A 15,845-nucleotide genomic window follows, 5' to 3' on the forward strand; every position below is an offset into this window, starting at 1 on the left:
CTTTGAATTCTGTGGTTATGATTCGGTTCAATTGGCATAACTCGAACAAAACAAAACTAGTTTGACAAGCAAGTGGACGATGTGATGAAAAGGTGTTTGACGTTTCTAAAGCTTGAAAGAAGAATGAACCTTCAACCTCCACCTGAATCCAGATTTGTTTTCACAAACGAAGAGATGAGGACGGTGGTGTAACATTTTCAGTTCATTTTCTTTTTTGATCGACTAATCGTTTAACTAATTTTCCTGGTTTGGACGCTGCTACGCGTTACTTGTCTTTATAAAAGTGAAATGAAAAACATACCAGAGTGAAATATTGATTTGCAAACTTTTAATGAGACAAAACTTAAAACAATAAATTACAAGAAATCTGGATAAATAAATATTTAGCTATTTAGGCTTTACCTTCATTTTCATTAACAGTGCTTTGACGAAGGACCAACAGCAGTAAGAAAACAGGCTTAGAAAAAAAAGCATTTTATGGAAAATCAGAGAAAAACGATGAAGTCCAGCATCCAAAACAGTCCTGAACTTTATTTATTTTCCAGTCGATATCTTCGTAAGTGTTTCAGCCGACGACGAGGTTTAATCCACGTCTGGAAAACCAACCGATTGCTTGTAAACTAAAGTATTTTAGGCTCTGAATCACATTAATGTACGATGTGATTCATTCATCAGCTGTAACTCATTGTGAGTCTCTGAGGTGAATCAGACACGTCATCGACACAGTGCTGCAGGAGTACAGTGTTCAGAGGGAGATGTTTGAAGATAAAAAGATAAAATCGTTTCATCTCTAGATGGGAAATGAAGCTTTCAACAGAAGGTCAAACCTGTAGTCTGAAGAGGACAGAGGAGGAGCTTCTGTGAAAGTGTGGCAGGTCCACGAGCATCAGGTCCAGTTAAGTCAAAGCTCGTTTAATCCTCTACAGCCCCTTCAGAGACGACACCTTCTTCTTCCGAGCAGCCAGCATCTCGTAGAATGGGTCTTTACTGATGGCAGCTCTGCAGGAGGAAGATGAAGGAGGGTTAGATAACAAAGACTTCCAGGACATCATCATCATCAGAGTGTAAACGAGGCTCACTTGATGCTGTTGATCCATTCGTCCTTCTCCTCTGTGGTCGGGGCAGAGATTCTGTAAAACGTGTGGTTTCCCTCGACGACGCGGCCGTCTGCCTCCGTCTTACAGGCCTTGATCACCTGATCTTTGTGGTCGGGGATGTAGAGCTCGAAGCAGTTCTGAGAGAGAGGACAAACAGGGTGAGTCAGGAGGTTTGTGTCAACAGGAAACATCTGAGAAGTGCAGAAGATACAGATTAGTCTCGCTGTGTCTCAGGTCTGCAGGGAATAAATAGATTTCCTGATGATAAAAAAGACTCCAGGAACAAATCTTCAAATAACTGCTCTGTTTCTGCTAAAAAGGATGTGTTTGTGATTAGAAAAAGAATTACACTGGTTTTATTAAAGCAGCTGCAGTAGGTCCAAGATACAAACCGTAACATTTAACGGAGAATAAAAACAACATAATGAACACCACCAGATTATTACTCAATCTTCATCTAAACCTTTTGGATAGATTTATGCTCTTTCTTGCATCCAGCAGCCGCTTGTTCTGTCGTAGTTTTTGACATATCTTTTTATTTTATGTAGTTTTGAATATGTTTGTTTTCTTTTTGCCATCCAGCTAAGGCTTGTTTTATGGTATTTTTGGAAAAGATGTGATGTAATTACGTTTTCTTTTTTCTATCCAGCTAATTCTTGTTTTGTGGTAGTTTTTTGAAAATATTGGGTTCATCATCTTGTTTTCCTGTAGTTTTTTATATATTTTTGCTGTTTTTTTCCATCCAGCAAAAGTTTTGGATATATTTATCAAAATCTCTCATTTCCATCCCTCTTTTCTGACATGACATTAAGCTAAAAACAGAAAACCGCAGAAATGAGTCAACTTCTTGACAAAAACGTGGCAGAAAGCAGGAAGAGTTTACCGGTTTCTTGGAGTCATCAACTTCTCTGATACTCAGATTTTCCAGTGGAATGATTCCTCTAGGTTCCTTATCCTTGAAAAGACAGAAAATACATGAGTGCTGACTTAAACTTACGGACAATATTTAGCTCGCATCTCTTCTCTTATGCTGCACTATAGCCAAACAGGAAGTACTTACAGTCGTATATTCAAAGTAGTAGAGGCAGTTATCTGTGAGAATGAACCAGCGTCTCTTCCAGGTCTTCACTCGTCCTCCTGAGGAGAGATCACAGGTGAGCTACGACAGTTAAGACAGAAAACTTTGTACTTGATGTGACGACAGCAGCAGCAGCACTCTGAAGCACACTGACGGCACAAACCAGCAGGTTAAATGGAGCCTACTGATTGCAAAGATGCAAGCTGAGGTTAAAACTTGTCCAGCAGTTAGAATCTGATGCGAAGCTGCTCCATTTTACTCACATCGAGAGCTAATCAGCGTACAGCGCAGGGTGAAGGAAGTCTTTATTCTGAATGAAATAATCTGATGTGAAGGTGAATGCACACAGCCAGAGGGAGTAAAAAGGCAGGGAGATGTAGGGAGGTGGGGGCAGCAGCTCGAAAGCAAAGCAGTGCATTAAAGATGGGGAGGGCGAGGTGGGTACATACCTCCTGGAGTCAAAAACCATGAAACACAAACGAGAAGAATGTCAACAAAGGAGAATTACACAAAAAATATAATTCTGTTCTTTGTGTTAAAGTTTCTATTACACATCCAGTCCACTAGAGGGCCCTCTAACAACAAGATGAACTGATCCAGACTGAATGAATTAAAAGTACATGAACTGTCTGACACCATGCGGGTGAGTGTACCGAGTTTGAGCAGCCATCCTTCTCTGTCGGGGTTGAAGAAGGTGTGTGTGAGGTCGTTCCCGTCATCCTCTGGGATCTTGAAGGGTTCATTCTTGATGCTGTCGTACAGATTCTACAGAGATGAACAGGATGACATGCGACGAGTTAATCGGTTGCATGAATACAGGCGGGATATTTTCTGGAAGTCATTTTTGAAAAAAAAAAATAGAAAAGCAAAGATTGTTTTTGCAATTCAAGAGCATTTTTGTGACTGTTGATTTTGGCTACATTTTATTTTGAAAAGCCTGGATTCAAGAACGCAAACACTTTCACAACTCTGTCTTTTATTTACTGGGAGGCCAAAATATTTAGAGACACGGTTTTATTGCCAGATGATCCTCAGCATTGAGTGTGAATCACTAGATAATGTTCAATGACTTTCACAGCTGGATACAAGGTTTTAACTATACGCTCCCAGAAACAACAAAGAATTAAAGTTCCTTGTATTAGCTCTAATATTAAATGTGGCTGATATATAGATGATTTTATCAATGACCATAAATGAAAATGACGTTTATCCAGTTACAGGCAGAGATTCTGTATTTCATGTAACAGCAACAGCCTGGTTTGCAGTGATGGAATGTATCTAAGTACATTTACTCCTTGAGTACAATCTGAGGTACTTGTACTTGAGTATTTCCATTTTCTGCTACTTTATACTTCCACTCCACTACATTTTGGAGGCACATATTGTACGTTACTCCTCCACATTTAGTTGATTACTTTAGTTACTCGTTACTTTGCAGATTACATTCTGCATCAGAGACACCGTAGCACGTTTTTAAATTAATTTATTTTATCATCAATCAGAAAAAAATAAACCACTGATTCTGATAATCCAAAAAATATGTACTTATGTACATTTAACATCAGATACTTGAAGACTTTTACTCCAGTACTATTCATATGGGTGACTTTTACCAAATCAATATTTTAACATGATTGTGGTGGTACTGGCTGTAAATTGCCTACAGGCCAGCCCAACCTACATAAAAATATAAACAAAAAACATAACTAGGGGAATGCCCAATGTCCGCTACTAGGATAATAAACCCATAAATGAACAAATGCCTCCTTTGGATATAATAAATAAATGCCTCTTCTACAGGCCCCAGGGAGATAAAATAGTAAACTGAAGGTGTAAAGGGGCCTGGGTTTTAAAGGGTGCCCAAAAAAGCAAAGCTTCCTCACTAAGGATGTGGGCAGCCCAGACACAAAATAGGGCCCAAATGGACCAGAGTTCTGGCTGACAATCTAAGGGGAGTGGGCCAGGGGCAGATCCAGTATGAGGGTGAGGGTGAGAGCCTCCGGTGTGCCATTTTCCACCTCTTTTAAGCCTTTCAAACAGGGGCTGTGCCTCAATTCAGGGGCTGCATCCTTCGAAGAGCGCAATTGAAGGCCAATTGCGTCACAACGCTGCGTGAAGGCTGTCCCAATTCGAAAGGCTCCTTCAAATGCACCCCACAAATGCGGCCTTCTTTTCCCTCTTTTTGGAGGACGCACCGCTACTATCCTTCGCGGCCTCCCATATCCCAAGATCCTTTGTGCGCCCGAAACAGAAGAAAGAAAGAAGGAAAATGGCGACATCAAGTGGTGTAGATCGTCACTTTCGCAGGCCTGGGCGGCAGAAATCGTGACGTAAGGTGCGGGAACATCTGGTGACACAACCAGGAAATGCTCCGAAGGCTAGACCGTCCCATTTAACAACGGTGGACGCGGCTTTTCGAAGGATGCAGCCCCTGAATTGAGACACAGCTAGGGTGTCTTCACACCCTGATTGGCTGGGAGGGAAATACCCCAAGCTGCTTCCACTCCTCAAATCAGGAGTCAGTCTCCCCACCTGTGCACAGGTGCTCTGAATCCCCTGTGATTAGTCATGAGGGAAAATCAGCCCAAACAAAGAAAAATAGCAAGTCAAACAATTGGACTGCTACATGACATCTTTACTTTTTCTCAAAAAATGTATAACTTTTGAGTAGGTTTTACAACACTGCTGGTACAGTATGTTACTGAACTGTATTACAGCCTTTAAGACAAAGTATCAACATGTGATATAAGTCATAATTAACAATAGTTTCTCAGATATACTCTCAAATCACAGTATAGCACTGGTTCACAGATAAGTATTGAGATTAAATGTAGCTTGACCTTGAACAGGATGCAGGTACAGAAACTGTTTTAGATTACAGAAACTTTTTGATGCTCAATTTGTTGAGTTCCTTTGGCTGTTTTTTGACTAAATTAGACATTTTTCTGTAGTGATCTTGCAGAATTCATCAAGGCAAATACACCACTGTGTTTTTATAGCGGTACTTTTTCTGTATAACAATACTGTACACTTATATAAACATATATCACAGAGAGAGACGTGTTTGAGCTGTTTGTGTTGCATTAATTGAAACTTTGAGTTGTTTTAGGAAAGTAAGCTCCTCTCACCCTGAGCAGCTCCTCCGGCAGGTCTCCTCCATCGTTGATGCCTCTGTTCATCGCCGTGAATCTCTGAACTGTCGGTTTGTCCTTCACGTTGGGGTTGTGTAGGCTGGTGTTCAACATGATCACAGCGAACGACAACACGTAACACGTATCTGTAAAAACAAGACAAAAACACCGAGAAGATAATCAATTTGAAAAATTCTTTCAGGAACAACTAAAATTGACTGTGGTGTGTTTTTGTTATTGAGTCTGAACTTTCTGTAGATCCCTAAATCACAACATGAGGTCAGAATACATGCTGTGTGTCATAAATTCAGCATTTTTATGTACTTGAAAAAGAAACTGTGATTGTAAACTATTTTCTTTATATTTCTGGTATCTCCTCTTCTTTCCTGAACACACACTCGTGTTCGTACCTGTGCTCTGAAACACTCCGGGGTTGCAGCGACAGTATCTCTGGGCGAACGCCTCCATCATGCGGTCGATCTTCTGAGCCTCACCGGGCAGCCGGAAGCTCCACAGGAACTGCCTGAGAGCCTGAACCAGGTTCAAGTCTGTGAACTCGTGTAACTCCAGGAAGGCGTGCAGCACCGCAATGTTGAAGTCATCTCTGCACCACACACACACCCACAGAGGGGGGAGTAAACAGAACGAGAACAGGATCAAGAAGTGAAGGCAGCTCTGTTTAGCTCTCTGAGTTGGCAGCTACCAGAGTTGGATGAGATGTGATGAATCAGATGGAAACAGATGATCTGAATGGATGAACTGATAATGCACCATAAGCTTATATATATATATAAAACATGATAACACATTAATAAGACCTGATTTGTCCTCAACGGAAAAAATATTAGGATTCTCCTCTTTTTAAAGAAAGGGTCCCCTGGCTCTGTTGTCATTACTTCTGATTAGAGATGGACCTTTTTCACAGAAGCCATTTTGTCACTCACCTCTCCCCGAGGTAGTCGCCAATAGCTGTCTTATTAAGTCCCTCCCCCTTGTAGAGAAATTTGGCGATGTCATCGCTGGTGTGTTTCAGGAGAGAGCTGTCGATCAAGAAGCGAATCCCCTGGGAGAGAAAATCAGAACACACAACTCAGTCTGAACATTAAAAACACAAAAACAACCAATATGAACCTCAGGAAGAAATCAGTTTTGTCCAGTGAGCTACAAACAACAACAAGATTATGTGGATCAATTTTACTTTAATTTGACCAAGACAAGGTTCTTGTTTCAGCAGAGATTTAATATTATATTTTTAAATCGACATTTCTGTCCAAAGTTTGGTCAATACATGAAGGTTATACAGCGTTTCTTCACAGTTTTTCATATTATGAAAACTAAGACTGCCCTTTATCTCCACAACTAAATAAATGATACACACATTCATGAGAAGCAACAGTACAGTACCAAAAAGTAGATTTATTAGCGTACTCTTGTAGAGTAAGTAAGTAAAAAACTAATCATAATAAATAATTAAATAGTGAGGTTTATCAGTTGACATTTGCTGTGCTTGCTTTGAAATCGGTTCTCGGACATTGCCCCTTGTTGATGCAGCCCAGGAAAGGGCTCCATGTTTTCAAGAACAAGTCTTGGCGTCCTGAGAGTCTGAATAGGACTCGTAAGCTGCTGTGTTGGATATTAGTTCAATCCAGTGCTCAAAAAATGAGGGTGTGACTGCTTTCCATTGTCTAACAGTAACTCTGCATCCTGTTAACAAAACCAATCAGCACCACAGTTCACTGAAACCATGCATCTGCTGTTTTTTTTAGGCTTAATACCCAACACACAAAGGGCCTGAACAGTTAATTTAAGTCAGATATTCAGTTCAGATATTATTTTCCCCTGCAACCACAATCAATCATTTTTAGTCAGCTTTCGGAAAATAAAAATAAATTCTCTTCTACATGTTGATTTGTTTTTTTTTTCTCTGTTTTATTACAATAGTAAACTGAATATCTTTGGGTATTGTGTAGGACAAAAGACGTCACCTTGGACTTTTTACTATTTTCTGAGGTTTAATAGACTAAATAAGAACTTGATTCATCGAGACATAATCAGCAGATTCATCAACAATTAAAATAGTCATGAGCTGCAGGCCTACACTGATCTGTTATTCTCACCTTCTTGGGGTCCATGTTGAACTTCTTTCGGCCCATGGCCATCTGTTTATTCCTCTGCATGCTTTTCCTAAAAACAGACGTTCAATAAATGACTCCGCAAACAGAAAGTCTGCGTGTTAAATCTTGAACCCGACTGACACTCAACTTACGGGGCAGATGCACTACCAATATAAGGAAGTAAACAAATTTGGATATCTATGTATCCGACTTTAAACACATTATTTGCAACGATCACTCAAATGTGGTTATCAAACACTTGTGACATGTAATGGCGGCGGGATATTTTACAGTTTAACAATGAAATTACACCACAGCACCAAAACAGTAAACTTCACTGAGAATTTAATAATTATGAATTACCCTGAGCATGTTTTTGTGCATTATAATCTCGAACATCGGGCTCTATCACTATCAAATCAAGCCCAAGATGATGTCCTCAAACGTCTTGTTTTGTCCACAACAAAAAGATATTTGGTTTAAGAAACCAGAAAATGCTTTCCTTACCTCTTTTTCTTAAGAAATGACTCAATTGATAAATCGCTTATCAAAATAGTTGGTGATGTTGTGTTTAGAGTATTTACCACTGAATATCTTTGGGTATTGAACTATTGTTCAGACAAAATAAGCAATTTGAGGACCTCTGGGAAAATGTGATGGGCGTTTTTTATATCTATGATCATTCGACAACATATTTCAACAGATTAATAGATAATGTGAACTATTTTTAATTGCACTGGACTCTGTTCTGAATGTCTTGAGTTCTTTCTGGTCATTTTTCTTTCCCCATGAATACATTTCCATTAAAACATAGGCTGAGTGGACCACAGCTGCCCACACACAGGCACAGAAGATGAAGTTGAGAGACACTTTACCTCTCTTCAGTCAGACCCAGGTTTTCAATCTCATTGGTCACCTCTGCTATCTCATCCTTCAGCCTCTGAGAGCAGACAGACAGAGAGAGAGGAAGAGGAGGAGGAGACAACAACAGATATACACATATGAGATGCTTGGGTGACCCTTGTGGAGATACTGATCTCACTGACAGCACAATACATCATACACAGTCTTCTCTTCCAGCTACATTTCACTGACCAACACATTCAGGCAAACTCTTCTTACTGAGGAGATGACCCAGAAAGAAAGCCCTAAAAGTGCAGACGTGATTCACTCTCTCTCAGACAGACTCATTCTTCCTCTCGGCAGGAGTTATGTGGAACAGCCGCCCTCTGTAGAAAATCCTCTCTGGGAGCTGTAGCACCTGTTCTGGGGTCAGAGCCGACCACCGTTCCCCTGTGCTGACCCAGATTTATCAGCGCACCCCTCCCTCCCTCCCTCCGGGTCTGTTTTAGAGTCACCCTGGAGGGGAGGCAGGCGGGAATATGCAGGATCAAAGACTTTGACGGGCTTAGCGGAGCTGCTCAGAGGTTATGGGAGGAAAGAAGAGAGGAGGGAGACAGATGGATAAGCACTGAGGGCAGCAGAAAAGATAATGAACGGAGATAATTATGGAAGAGAAAGGGAAGCGGAGGAGGCCGCTGTCTCAGATTAGAGCTACAATCATCTGTAGCTCTCGATGAGTGGGTGAAAACAAGGTAAATAACTTCACTTATCTGGATTCCTCCATGTGTGTTACCATGGTTACACCCCCTCACAAACGAACAGCGTCCTCTGTCTCCATTACTGGAATATTTCATGGCTCATTACCCATCAGCCCCCGAGGGCAAGACAGGGCGGAGCTTAGAGGAGAGAAGCGGCGAACGAGAGTCGACCTCGGTAATAAACTCCATCAATCTATTCGCACAGCGTCGCTGCCCGGAGGCCATGTTTGCGTTTCTCTTTGTGTGAATGTGTGTTTTTCTTTGTGTGTGTTTTTGGATGTCCACCTTGCTCACTGAAGAAAGTTACATACATTTTTTTTCATTGTCATTTTAGCACAAATTAGATAGATAGTTACAGAAATGGGGAATTTTGGAACATACGCACTTGATTTTTCTAATAAAGACTGTTGAAGAATCAGATAAACTAGAACGGGACTATACATTTTGTCCCCCTTGCAGTGGAGTGATGGGCACAGCAGTACTTTTCAGTGTACTGAATCACTTAAAATCCATTCATTAAAAAGATACGTACAAAAGGTTCGTTCACCAAATCAGTGCTTCAATGGAGATCAGACTGCGTAGTCACTGAACTGAAACACAGCTGAAATTCACTTCGGTTCGCTAACTAGTGAACTGAGAAATGCACAATTTACAAACTAAAAGCTGATGTTCTACCCTGTTATATACAGCACTTATATTTTGCTACACTCGATTATTAAACAACATTTTTGGTCGTACTTCCTCCTGCTAGGCATGACAAGAGAGGGAAGGAGATGGAGAATGGCGAGCTTGAGTGGCTCAGCAACAATTATTTACATTATCAATGAATCTGGCAATTATTACCTTGATTCATCTTTTATATGTTTGGTCTTTTGGTCTATCTTTTATATCACAAGTTTCTAAAGCTCATGTTGATGTCATCAACTTGCTCTACTAACAGTGCAAAACCCCAAAATATTCAGTTTGTTAAATAAAACAAGGAAAAGCAGAAAATCTTCACAACTGACATATTGAGATTAGAGAATTTAGGGGATTTTTGCTTGAAAAATGACTTGAATAATTAATCCATAAACAAAATAGTTGACTCATTTTTCTTTCAGTCAATTAATTGATTCATTGCAGCCTAAAACTCCACCATATTGGAGGTGGGTGATATTAGTCACCAGTACAAGACAAATGTGATCCTTTTACTTAACTTTTGTATCTACAATTCTAGATGACGACGATAAGACCAGCCTTCCCCTCATCATGTAGAACAAATGTACCCAGTTAAAGAGCTGAAACAGACAGTCCCGCTAATTTATTTAAGGTTGTTGGAGGAAGTGAGGCGGTGGGGGGGGGTGAGGCTGTCCCCCCGGGCACAGAGAGCTAGAGGACACACACATACACGATGTCCACCCCCCTCGTACACATACACCCCACACAAAGAGGATCATCTATCGTGAACGCGTACAGTAACGTTCCGGTGGTCATATGCTTCCACCCCCACCCACCCTCCACCCACACATATCTACACACACACACACATACACCTCCCCAGGCTCACTGGTCTAGACATGGAGGTACAAATCTACTCAAGGACATGGAGAGAAGAAAGAACAACCTGAACAATGTGCAGACAAAAAAGCAAACAAAGGACTTTTGTGACTCCTGCAACTCCCTGAAATAATTAAAATAGTTCGAAGGATGAACATCGAAAGAGGTTTTGCTTGAAATTATTCCTCCATTTCAAGATCTCTGCCTGATGCACTGTCAATAGAAGTGATGGGGGACAGTCATCGCTCTGTACAAAGATTTATTCAAGTTAGACAAATCAAGTGGAGATCTTCACTTAGTGTTTTAAGTCACAAATTCTCTCTTTGATTATTTCCACTGCAACTCAACAGTGACGAACTGTCCAGGGAAACACAAAGAGGGAATTGTAAACCAAACAAACAAAGTAACTTTGGAAGAAATCTGTTTGATTTGTCCAACTTCAACAGAGAAATGTTCAAGTGAAGGAAACAGGAGAGACATAAACAAACTCCCTTTCATGGCTGCTCTGCTGAGAAAAACACACTGTCCAAAGGGGCCAGGATGTAGAGAACTCCAGATGAGACCAGCTTGTGTAAAGTTTAACAAATTGATTAGAGGAGTAAATGTGTGAAAAATGTGTGTCTGTGTGAGTGTGTCTTTACTTGTATGTCGTGCAGTAGCTCTTGTTTTCTGCGGCGGATGCTTTCCAGCTCCTGTCTCTCCTCTGGACTCAGGTCATCGGGCACTGAGGAGAGAAGTACATGAAGCACTCAGATACAAAGATCAAATATTCTCTCTCACACACACACACACACTGAATATACTGTAATTACACACACACACACGTGTTCAAAGAAAGAAGAGAGAGCTGAGAGTCCCACGGCTCTGGGTCACTATAGCAACACAATCTTTGATCCATTAAATTACACCCTCCCCACATCCAAACTCCAATGTGGAGGATGAAATCAAGCCCCTTTGTTTTATACAGATGTACACACACACACACACACACACACACACACACACACACACACACACATACACACACGCGCGCTGAAACATCATGACTTTGCAATGCAGACAGGAAGAGGAAATATTACAATGTATAAACAATATTTTCTCCATTTTAGTTGCATCTTAAACTTCAACAAAGCCATAATCAGATTTCCTGAAACAAATAATAAAATAGAGAAAGATTAAACACTGAAATATGATGTCGATCAGTGTTTTCTTTTACAAATATCTATCAACAGACTACTTCTGACCAAAGTCCATGAAGCCCAAACTTGAATAACTGCATACAAATCTGTTTTCTAGCAACTTGTTTGCGACATTTCAGCAGAAACGGTGTCTCTTTTAACGACAGAAAACCCGTAGGCGGAGGAGACGGAGAGACTGAACTCTACGGAGAAGTAAAACATGCTCATCATAACTGTGTTAATGAGGACTAAACAACACATTGTCTCAGTATTGACGTCACAAATCACATGTCCATTGCAAAGGATGCAACACATTGAAATGAAAGTTTGCTTTCCCCAACAACACAGAAGAAAAGGTCATAATGGTGTAGTCTATCTAACAAATAACTGAATTTAGCCACATTTTTTGGCTGTTTAGCAAACATACTGTAAATAAAAGAAGCGGAGTGTCTTGTGGATTTTTGCGTCTGACTTTAAACGAATGAAAACAACAAAAGAAGTTGAGTAAAATAAGAACTGTTGGAAAAAATGATCTGCTGTGTGGGAGAGAAAAAAAAGTAGCTGTCCCATTTTAGAAAGAAATGCAGGGTTTCCCCTCCCATTACAAGGCCTGGGTGCAGCACCCGAGCTGTTCTGGGCACCACCTAAACCAAATGAGGGTATAATCAATGAGAAGAGCAACAAAAAAGCTCTAGCTTTTCCAATTTTTCATACATGGATACAAAAATGGTCCAAAATTATGTAAAAATACGTATTTTTATTGGAAAAGGTCAAATTTTCTTGGGGGAGGAAGCTCAAACCCAACCGCCAAATACATGCGCCTAAGTGTTCAACAAACTGAGGGAAAACACTGAAATGTCAAACATCAAAAGTCAGATGAATATTAGTTTTAAAAAAGGTACATTAGACTTGATATTTTACTGTATATGTTAAACTCAAATGCCGCCTTACATTCATACTCACAGTGAACTGGACATGACTAAGTGTGTGCTCTGATAGGACAGAAGTTCACACATGATGTCTGCAGAAGAAAGATAAGCTTTAGGAGGGAAATGTGGATCTGTTGGTCACAGACTTTGTGGTTTTTCTCAAGAAAACTTGAGCGGGAAAAAAAAAAAGGAACAAGAAAGATTTAGTTCCAGTAATAAGAGAAGAAATGCAGCATTGTACTGATCTGCATATTTCAATGTAAGATAAACATCACACCTCTGCACGGAAATTGCTGTTTCTCTTCTCTAGACGCCTCTTAATAAAGCTTCTGCTGTGTCTTCCTTCTGAGGCATATAAACTTACAAGTGAAAAAAGGTGAGCAAAAGTCACAATTTTTGCCGAGTAACAGGGGGAGCACAGAGGACATATCAAGCTGTGCTGCTGCTGTTTGTCTGCCTCATTAGAGGAGTCACGCTGAGGGATTCAAATAAACACTTCGGTTCACTTTGCCATCACGACCGAGTTACTCAGTTTCAAAGTCTGAAACGACAAACACCTAAATACATAGCTTTTTATTATCTAACATACTGCCAGTTCCTAACCACACCAAAAAGTTGGTGAAACAGAAGTCTGTTTAACCATTTTATGGACTTCTGAGGCATTTGATTATACCCAATTATTGAAAGTCTGTTTGTCTTGACAATAACTGTAATGAAACACTCCAACCTGCTTGAGAGGCTTTTTGCCAGCTTTACACTAGTGTAGGTTGCAGCGGCTGTTTAGTATGCCTGCTTACACAGACCTCTGTTTGTTACACCATAAGAAGCTGTTCTAAGAATTTAGTATCAATGTATACCTCCAAGTTTTATTTAGCAATTATTGTGTAACAAAAGAATGCAACTGAGCAATGGTGAATATGTATACATAGTAGTAATTATTTCAGTCTTAACAGGTTTGAACTAAACCTTGACTGCCCCCGATTCATTTGAAGCAGGTGGCTGGAAATTACAATCAGCTCCTTGAAAGGGGGAAATACTGCCCCCTATTCGGTTGGACTGGGTGGCTCGTAATTACAAATAGGTCGTTTAACATCATAAGCCTGTTAAAGTCCATCCACTAAAAAACTTGATGCCGTTGAAAGCTCCAGAAAAGGCTACGTTAAAGGACCTTGAGTTAAGTTCATTCATCAGGACATGCAGACATCTTTGACTATGTACACACAAGGCAAATTAAGCAAAGCCCAAGGTGGTGTGACAGGTGTCACAGTTTTGGATACTGGTATATTTTACATATTGCAAACACACAGACAGAAAGTGACGCGCTCCCTCATTACACACAGACACCCGTCGCCCACAGAGAAAGGTTTAAGTAGGCCAGAGCAGCTCCTATTATAAACCTGAGGACGAGAATAACGCACCATTGTGAGCGGAGAGGCAGTGAAACTGGCATTCACACTCACTTCCTCTCTGTGGTTTGTTCATTAAGAAAGGAAATAAGAGCAACTGGATTCATGAAACGGTCATATCACGTCTTCTCAAGCAAACAAACACATACACATACACTCAATCTATAGAAATCACATCATTATTATGATATGAGACTACATATTATCTTAGATTTTGGATATTGTTTGATCCTGACATGGCATAAATGTTGTATTTTCCTGAATTTAAAGGCTGCATTACTGGATAACTGATAATTACCTGCTTGCCATGGCATAACTTCACATATTTAGTGTTTTAAAAGAAGTTCCTAACCTTTAGTTTATTCACACCTGAGGCCAAAAGCCAAAATGGTCTTCTTCCTTTCTTCTTCTCCTTCTTCTTTCTGTTTATGAGTTAAATGTATTATATTTATCAGCTAATATTTCATCAATACATAATATAAATTTCCCATAATGGGTTCGATATATATCGTGCATCTCTACAGTAAAGTGCTGAAATTGTCTGAACTTGTCAGACTGTTCTAATACTTGCCTTTGCCCACTTAGTCTTTATATCCACATTACTGGTGATTATTTATCAAAAATTACATTACATGAATATTTTGTGAAAGCACCAATACTTTTCCCTACAATATTGTCGCAATATCAATAGGTATTAGGTCAAAAATGCGATTTTGTCGCCCGGTCCTGGCATTTATGAAATGCTTTTGAGAAGATATAAATATCTAGATATATATAAAAATCCTTTAAATATCGCAATATTATTTTAAGGCCATATCCTAAGATGCAGTCAGCTGCTCTGCACAGTCTCGAGGTCACAGAGTGTGTGTTTGTGTTGGCAAGTAACGGGACACCTTGTCATAGCAATGCTGCTGATGACCAGCTGCTATGGACAACCAACATATCCAGGCCTGAAGTTCACTCTCCGTACTTCTACTTCCACTGTCTGTCTGGTTTGGAAGTTGTGCAACAATTCACATCCTCTGAAGACACACTGACAGACGCAAAAGACACCAAAACCGCATCTACTGTATGTTCTGGCTGGGTTTCCGGCTGTCATGAACTCACTGAGGAAGACGTGACGACACACACAGGCACACACAGTCATTCAGATAAATTTCTGCAAAATGGCTCGGATGCAGAAGTTGATGACGCACAGAACACCTACACATTTGTGTCATAATCAAGGTTCCTACCAGAGAAAGCTGCCGTCCGCTGAGTGACTTTACCACCGGTCTCAATGGTCCCAGTATTCACAGTGCAGCAGAAAACACACACTTCTTTAGCTTTTAGCAGTTTGATTCTTACTTTGAAGGTCCAGCTCCACACATCTAACTTAGTCACCAATTCCAGCCTGTTTCCTGCAGTCCAGCACAACAATAATCCAGTCCTGCCCGCACCCTCCAATCCCAATCCTGTGGTCCTCTAGTCCAGCCTCCCTGCTCCTTAATCCTTAAACACTCATTCAAGCAAAGGGGTGAGAGGAGGGGAGCAGGCCTGCAGCTAAATGAGGATGAGGACGAGTGTGTTTGTGAGGGGAAAACCCTTGAACTCTCATCTCTCTCCCCCCTCCCCTCTGTCCATCTTGACTCCTCCCTCCCTCCCTCCTTCCCTCCCTCAGTGAGCTCAGCATCAAACACAGGCTCCCCCACGTGGACACTGGTCTCCGAGAGAGGGAGGAAGGTGGGGAGGTGCAGTTTTTGCATGTGTCTTCTTAAGGAGGGTGCAGATATGAG

The 15,845-nt window shown here is 40.7% G+C and overlaps 1 protein-coding gene across 2 annotated transcripts in view; it reads right to left on the reverse strand.

The window, feature by feature from the left end:
* Positions 1–313: 313 nt before the first annotated feature.
* Positions 314–15,845, reverse strand: part of LOC141015407 (cytohesin-1-like) — a 22,778-nt gene continuing 7,246 nt past the window's right edge. For both annotated transcript variants that reach the window (XM_073489472.1, XM_073489474.1), the window contains exons 2-12: positions 11,199–11,281; positions 8,296–8,360; positions 7,424–7,490; positions 6,251–6,369; positions 5,717–5,910; positions 5,304–5,452; positions 2,829–2,940; positions 2,158–2,234; positions 1,981–2,052; positions 1,080–1,234; positions 314–999 (exon numbers count right to left, since the gene is read on the reverse strand). In XM_073489472.1, coding sequence (XP_073345573.1) covers positions 921–999; positions 1,080–1,234; positions 1,981–2,052; positions 2,158–2,234; positions 2,829–2,940; positions 5,304–5,452; positions 5,717–5,910; positions 6,251–6,369; positions 7,424–7,490; positions 8,296–8,360; positions 11,199–11,281 — 1,172 coding nt within the window. In that variant the 3' untranslated portion in view covers positions 314–920. The remainder of the gene's footprint in view (positions 1,000–1,079; positions 1,235–1,980; positions 2,053–2,157; positions 2,235–2,828; positions 2,941–5,303; positions 5,453–5,716; positions 5,911–6,250; positions 6,370–7,423; positions 7,491–8,295; positions 8,361–11,198; positions 11,282–15,845) is intronic.

This window comes from Pagrus major, chromosome 20, assembly GCF_040436345.1.
Source record: "Pagrus major chromosome 20, Pma_NU_1.0".
Lineage (NCBI taxonomy): Eukaryota > Metazoa > Chordata > Actinopteri > Spariformes > Sparidae > Pagrus > Pagrus major.